Source organism: Colobus angolensis, unplaced genomic scaffold, assembly GCF_000951035.1.
Source record: "Colobus angolensis palliatus isolate OR3802 unplaced genomic scaffold, Cang.pa_1.0 Scaffold382, whole genome shotgun sequence".
Classification (NCBI taxonomy): Eukaryota; Metazoa; Chordata; class Mammalia; order Primates; family Cercopithecidae; genus Colobus; species Colobus angolensis.
Window position 1 is genome coordinate 235,396 of NW_012117177.1, and position 7,350 is coordinate 242,745.

At 36.6% G+C, this 7,350-nt stretch overlaps 1 protein-coding gene across 2 annotated transcripts in view; it reads right to left on the reverse strand.

Annotated features, from left to right (window-relative positions):
- NXF3 (nuclear RNA export factor 3) overlaps window positions 1-6,836 on the reverse strand; it is a 19,066-nt gene extending 12,230 nt beyond the window's left edge. For both annotated transcript variants that reach the window (XM_011954396.1, XM_011954395.1), the window contains exon 1: window positions 6,571-6,836. In XM_011954396.1, the coding sequence (XP_011809786.1) occupies window positions 6,571-6,598 (28 nt within the window). In that variant the 5' untranslated portion in view covers window positions 6,599-6,836. The remainder of the gene's footprint in view (window positions 1-6,570) is intronic.
- Window positions 6,837-7,350: the final 514 nt, after the last annotated feature.

A 7,350-nucleotide genomic window follows, 5' to 3' on the forward strand; every position in this document is an offset into this window, starting at 1 on the left:
AAAAAAAAAAAAAAAAAAAAAAAAAAAAACTAATTTACACTGAATTTTGATAGGCCAAAGATATATATTGTAATCCTAAGGATAAACACTACAACAATGGCAGAACGTTTCACTTTCTAGTCAAATGAGGTAAAATTTTAATAGTTAAAACTATTAATCATTGCAAAGGAGAGGTGTGGAAAAAGAACTTAAAACAGGCAAAAATAAATATATAGTAATATGGTCTATTTAAACCAAATCATACCTATATTTTCATTAAAAGAAATTAGACTTAAGTATTCCAAATTAAAAGGCCGAGAGTATCACACTAGATAAAAATTCCATCAAATTATCCTGAAAAGAAACATGTAAAATTTAATAATATAGAATATTTGAAAATAAGAAAAATGGCACGATGCATACCATTTACACACTGACCGACTGAAAGCTTATATAACCATATTAGTAAGAGAAAATATATACTTTAAGAAATACTAGAGAAAAGAACTCATAATGATAAAGGTTCACATCAAGAAGAAGATACTAAGAAAGCAGGTGCGCGCACTGCCCTCGCAGCACCTGGGCCTGAGATGCGTGGCTCCCAGGCCCTCGCCAGCTCCAGGTGTGTGAGGAGGACTTCAGAAACCTGATTGAGAAGTGGAAAGACCCCCAGGGAGGGTCAGACCTGCCTCAATTCCACTAAGGTCTTTCATTTCTTGTTCGCCTACTTTCATGAAATCCTCACATCATTTTAATGGTACTAGTCAAGACAAGAAAATCAACAGACTTTCAGCCTTGAGGCAACATTGGTGTAAGAACACTATGGAGCTCATCAGAGTATATCACTGAAAAATATGATGGCTGAAAACAATTTAAAAATGCTAAAGATTCAACAGTGCGTGGCAGCCAACAAACTACCTAGAAACAGGCCATATATTTGCTTCAAGCACTTTGAAACACCATCAACAAAATTAGCTAGGCACTATCTCATTCATACTGGTCAAAAGCCATTTGAATGTGATGTGTGTCATAAAACCTTTAGACAACTAGTTCATCTGGAGAGGCATCAACTAACTCATAATCTGCCTTTTAAATGTAGTGTTTGTCAGCACCACTTAAAAAATCTGAAGACATCTGTGAAGTACCAACAACTTTACAAAGAAACCTATCAGAATAAGGTTAAACAGGTCAGAAGATTGCTGGAGGCCAAGCAAGAAAAGTCAATGTATGGAGTGTACAATACTTTTACCAGAGGAAAGATGGGCTTTACACCCGTGCTGTAAGTCCAATCCCACATATAACATGAAGAGAAGAAAGAATATTCATGCAAGTACAATCTGTGGCAAGATGTTTCCATCACAGTCAAAACTTAATAGGCATGTACTTATTCATACTGGTCAGAGGCCTTTTAAATGTGTCTTGTGTAGTAAATCTTTTCAACAGTCACCTCACTTAAAAATCCACCAACTTACACATTCAGAAGAAAGATCTTTTCAATGTTGTTTTTGTCAAAAAGGATTTAAGATTCAAAGCAAACTTCTGAAGCATAAACAAATTCATACTAGAAAGAAGGCTTTTCGGGCTCTTTTATTAAAGAAGAGGCGTACAGAATATCGCCCCCTGCCTAGTAAGTTAAAGGCAAATCAGGGTGGTTTTGAAAATGGTGATATTGGTGAATCTGAGTAGAATAATCCACTTTATGTCCACTCAATTTATATTGTCTCTTTTCAATGTCCAAAGTGTGAAAAGTGTTTTGAATCACAGTAGATTCTCAATGAACACATGTGTTTTCCTGCTAGAGGTGGCAAAATTCCAAGCAGGTTCAAAAGAAGCTACAACTATAAAACCATTGTTAAAAAAAAAATCTTGGCCTAGCTTAAACGTGCTAGGAGTAAAAAATTAGATAACTTTTGATCTGGGAAAAACGTATTTAAAAAGAGTTTCTTGAAAAATTGTGATCGTATTTCTGGTGAGCTGAGCTCTGAACAAACCCAAAGAACATTTGTGGGTTCTCTTGGCAAACATGGAACATATAAAACAATTGGCAATAAAAAAAAGAAAACATTGACTTTGCCATTTTCTTGGCAAAAGCAGTTCCAGAACCAAAATGTGGGAAAAAAATGAAATTAAGCATTGATAATTCGGTGAATAAGAAAGACTTGTCAATCTGTGGCTCATCAGGTGAGGAATTATTTAATAACTGTGACGTACTTCAGTGTGGTTTTTCAGTTCCAAGGGAAAACATACTTACTAGACATAAGATATGCCCTTGTGTCAAATGTGAGAAGGTGTTTCCTTCTGTATCCAAACTAAAAAGACACTATTTAATTCATACTGGACAGAGGCCTTTTGGCTGTAATATTTGTGGGAAATCTTTTAGACAGTCACCTCACTTAAAAAGACATGAACAGATTCATAATGAAAAGAGTCCTTATGCATCCCTTTGCCAAGTGGAATTTGGAAACTTGAACAATCTTTCTAATCATCCAGGTAATAATGTTAACTATAATGATTCCCAACAATGTCAGGCTCCTGGTGTTCAAAAATACGAGGTTTCAGTGTCAAATCAAATGTCAGGAGTTAAGGCAGACTCACAGGATTTTATTCCTGGTAGCACCAGGCAGCCCTGTCTTCCTAATGTACTTTTGGAATCAGAGCAAAGCCATCCTTTTTGCAGTTACTCAGAGCATCAGGAGAAAAATGATGTCTTCCTGTACCGATGCAGTATTTGTGCTAAGAGTTTCTGATCTCCATCTAAACTGGAAAAACACTACCTAATTCATGCAGGGCAGAAACCACTTGAATGCTCAGCTTGTGGCAAAACATTCAGACAGGCTCCTCACTGGAAGAGACATCAACTTACTCAATTTAAAGAATGACCACAAGAGAAAGTGGTTGCCTTGGATTCGGTTATGTAAACTGTCGCAACCACTAACAATTGTGGTCTCTGGTGATCTTATTTTTAAAGCCTGTATTATTTAAAATGCATTTTTATCAAGAGGCCTGCATTAAGTTGAATGGTTTCACAAGTATTTGTCCTGCATAGTAAGTAGGTAAAATACATAGAAAATTAATACAATGTTTTAGAAACAGCCAAATTAATTTTCAGAGCAAGAACATGATTTGATGCTATAAAGTAGGCATTTTAATATTGTGAACATATGCTTTGGCTGTACTGAAAAATATGAATTCATGATGCTGTACAAATAATTTAGTCAAATTCATTTTTTAAAGGAATTATTCCTTAAGACATGCCATCTCTTTTTATATATACTCAAAAAACTGAGAGGCAAAAATTCGCTTTTAGCTGCAGTACATAGTCCTGCTATATTTCATTTATTTTACATTTCATGTGAAAGCATAATTTTGTCCACATGTGGCTCTAATTACATTGGATTTTTTTTTTTTTTTGTAAATTTACAGAACTACAGAGGCACTAAAGGTGAAAATGGATGAGAAAATTATAGTATTTTTTCACTGGTCTTTTCAAAGCTATTTATTTTTAGAACTATGTGGTAATCTCACTTCTTCAGGTGATTAAGGTTTTTTTTTTCCCCCAGTGAGTGCCATCTTTCACAAAATAATTTAAAAGTAGACAAGAGGCTAGGATGTATCCATATACATTTACCGTGTTTACTTACCAGGAATATTTTCCAAGTGCCATAGTCTTTTTCATAATATGTATGCAGTTTTATCTTTTCAGAGGGATAATTTCAAGTCATTTATTTGCTCATTAATTATAGCAGTAGTCTAGACTCTATTCTAGAGATCTTCATCTCCATAAGACTTTAACATTTATTTTAGTAAACTTTTCTTTTTATGCCTCTTTAATGGAGTGGTCCTATTGTTTAAGCCTGTTTTAAGTTTGATCAAATAGCAATGACTAGGTCTAGTTTTAGTTTTTATTTTTGCAAGAGTCTAATGCTACAGAATTTTATTTTGATCCTTGTTAAATTTTTATTTTAATCAGTAGTAGTCATTCCTGTAGAGGGATAAGATGCTTGTAGAGTTGTGGGTATCATTCCAAATAGAACTGTTATGATTTGGAAAATATTCTAAACTACAAAGGACTTATTTCATAATGACAAATTGTCCTTCACATTTGCCTTTGTTTATAAAATCTTCAGGAATGACATTTTCCAGCAATAAAAAGAATTAATCATTATGTTTCTAAGCTGAAAAGAGGAACAGGTGGGTAATTATCCTACCATACTTAAATATAGTGGAAAATCCTCTGTTGAGAATGTGGATAAATGAACAATTGTAAGTTTTGCATCATAATCTGAGAACTCCCTTTTGGGGAAGGGGGAGGCGGGAGGGATAGTAGGTGGGGGTGATCTGCTTGCTTCTTTTACCACAGGTGATTTTTAAGTAACTTGGGTTTAATTTACAGAGATGAAACATGACAGTCTCAGTAACACACCCAATAACATAGAAGTGCGCCTGTTTATTACGTAGAGACAGCCAACAAAAACAGAGGAGAATCACATGCTTTAAATAACACTTTCTCTTAGGTTTCCTTGGGATATGTTCCTCCAGTGCAAGCAAGATAATAGTTTACAGAATTTGCTTTATACAAAACTTTTCAAGAACTCATCTGTTACACAAAAGCAAGGAATAACTAGTTTATATTTTCAAATAATGTTCAAGGTTTTTTTCCTTAGTATGTCTGAAATTATTGATTTTGGCATTTTTCTAAGCAATTTATGTAATTTTATTTGAAGGAAATATTTTATATACTCTTTTTCCCAACCTAAACAGGGAGAGTCCTAAGACTGTTGTGCTTGTATGATTATGAAGCTTTATTTGCCTAAGTGATACTACTATACTTTATTTTTGACCCATGCCTTTTTAAGCTGTTTCATATTGAAAGTTGGACTATTGTAAAAATTTTGTCAAAGATGTACTAAAGTGCTATTTGAAGTACCTGTAACAAAACACAGTTGGTCCTCCGTATCCACGGACTCTTTCCCTGTGAATTAAACCAATTGTAGATCAAAAATATTAGGACAAAAAAATTAAAATAATACAAATAAAAAATACAATATAACTGTTATTTAAATAGCATTTACATTCCATTAGGTATTAGTCCAGAGATAAAGTATACAGGAGGATGTGCGCTGGTTATATGCAAATATGCCATTTTATGTAAGGGACTTGAGTATACTTGGATTTTTGGTATCTGTGGGTGGGCAGGCTGGGGGGATCCTGGAACCAATACCCCGTGGATACCGAGGGACAACTGTACTTATTTACCTTTATTATCACTGCAAGCTTTTTATGGAAACTTTATAGGAATGAAAATATACATGTTAAGAAGATTAGGCCGGGCGCAGTGTTTCACGCCTGTAATCCCAGCACTTTGGGAGGCCGAGATGGGTGGATCACGAGGTCAGGAGATCGAGACCATCCTGGCTAACATGGTGAAACCCTGTCTCTACTAAAAATACAAAAAAATAACCCGGCCCGATGGCGGGTGCCTGTAGTCCCAGCTACTTAGGAAGCTGAGGCAGGAGAATGGCGTGAACCCGGGAGGCGGAGCTTGCAGTGAGCAGAGATCACGCCACTACACTCCAGCCTGGGCGACACAGCAAGACTCCATCTCAAAAAAAAAAAAAAATTAAACATTAGATATTAGATGGTTTGTTGCATGCTAGAACTGTTAGTATTGTTGAATCAATTACTTTGATTTTACGAAAAAATAAACAAATATCTTTAAAGAGAACTAGAAGAATTTTTTGTTTGAGTGATTCCAGGCTGTAGCATGATTATTTACTGAAGTAGTTTGATTGGCTGGCTAACTTAGTAGAATTGTTGTTTCTTGTTTTGGACTGCAATAAGGCTTATAATTGTAAGATAAAAATGTGTGTGTGCTTAAGGGAAGTAGGTGGTGGTTAAAATTATTGAAAAATTTTCAGAATACTTTAAAAATAAAGTTTCAAGTTATACAAAAAAAAAAAGAAAGTAATTCTAAATTTGTATGCATGTATTAACATGGACCAATCTATGTTTAGATACGAAGCAAAAACCGATCTAAGTAAATAAAGAAATAAATAAAACCACAGTGACTGTGGGAATTTAACACACCTCTCTGAGTAACAGATAAAACTAGCAGACAGAAATTCAGCTACATAGAGAAGATTTAAATGGCATGCGTAATAATTTTGCTTAAATGACATAGAACACTGCACAGAAAAACTACACATGGAACATTCCAGAATAAGTCATACGCTGGGCCGTAAAGCAAGCCTTGAGAAATTTCTGGGGTGGGGGTGGGGGGTAATACAATCTACCTTGAATGGTTAGTGTGAAGATTAAAAATGTATTATTCCCTGCCCCACTACCACCTCTAGGTGTACAACCAAGTAATGTTAATTTTCACCAACCCCTGCCTCAGGAGACTGTCCTCATACCTCAAACCCTGGCCCTGAGAAGACCACAAGACTCAGGCCTGGGCCCTTGCCACTGCCCACCCCCATCTAAAGGGAGATTGACTGGGTGTCATGTGGGTTAGGGTAAGGTGGGGAAGGGGGCTCAGTCCCTTTTGCCCTGTGGAGACCTGAGACTCCAGCCTCATGCTGGCCAACTCACCCATGGTGTGTCTTGAAGGCAGTGACATTTTACCAATGTCCTTACAGGGCTCTCTTGAGGAGAATCCGTGCGGCCTGGAGACGGGAGTTTGGAGAAGATTGAGGAGGACTGCTGAGGAAGGTGAGAGCAAGTCCCAAGCCTTGCTTACAGGAAGTTCCTTCCCCAAGCAGAGAGAGGAGTGTCCTAGGAGTCAGAGGAGAATTAACTTCCTGTTCTTACCACCCCCGAAAGTTTGCTGCCAGCCTAATACCCAGGGAGATGTTTCTATTGTAGCCACTCCTGCAAAGGTGGTTAGCAACAATCACAATCATGAGGCCTAGGACCCAGATACTTACTGAAACAAACACGGAGAATTCAGCTTGCTGTTCATCTCCAGTGCATTACATTGTATTCATTTACTCTGCAGAGTCAGAGAACTCTGAGTGCCTATCTTAGCCCAAGCTCTGTACTTGCTACATTCCTTTTTTCTCCATATATTCCTCACAAGGGGACTCTGAACTCAGAATCACCAGCTCCCTGAAGGTGCTGAGGCTTAATAAGCTATAGGAGCTTGTCTGGAATGATTCAGATGTGACCTGGAGAAACAAAGTGGAAATGAGAACCATGGAATGGTGGGTGACCCCCTCTATGCACAGCTTTTCTAAACTCTTATAATATTTGTGGTTTACTTAAGTTAGGGCAAAGTAAGAGAATGTTCTGAAAATACTCGTGTGACTGGAATTAACTAAAGCCCATCCTAGAGAGAGAATACAAAAAAAAAAGACCAGGAAAATATAAAGT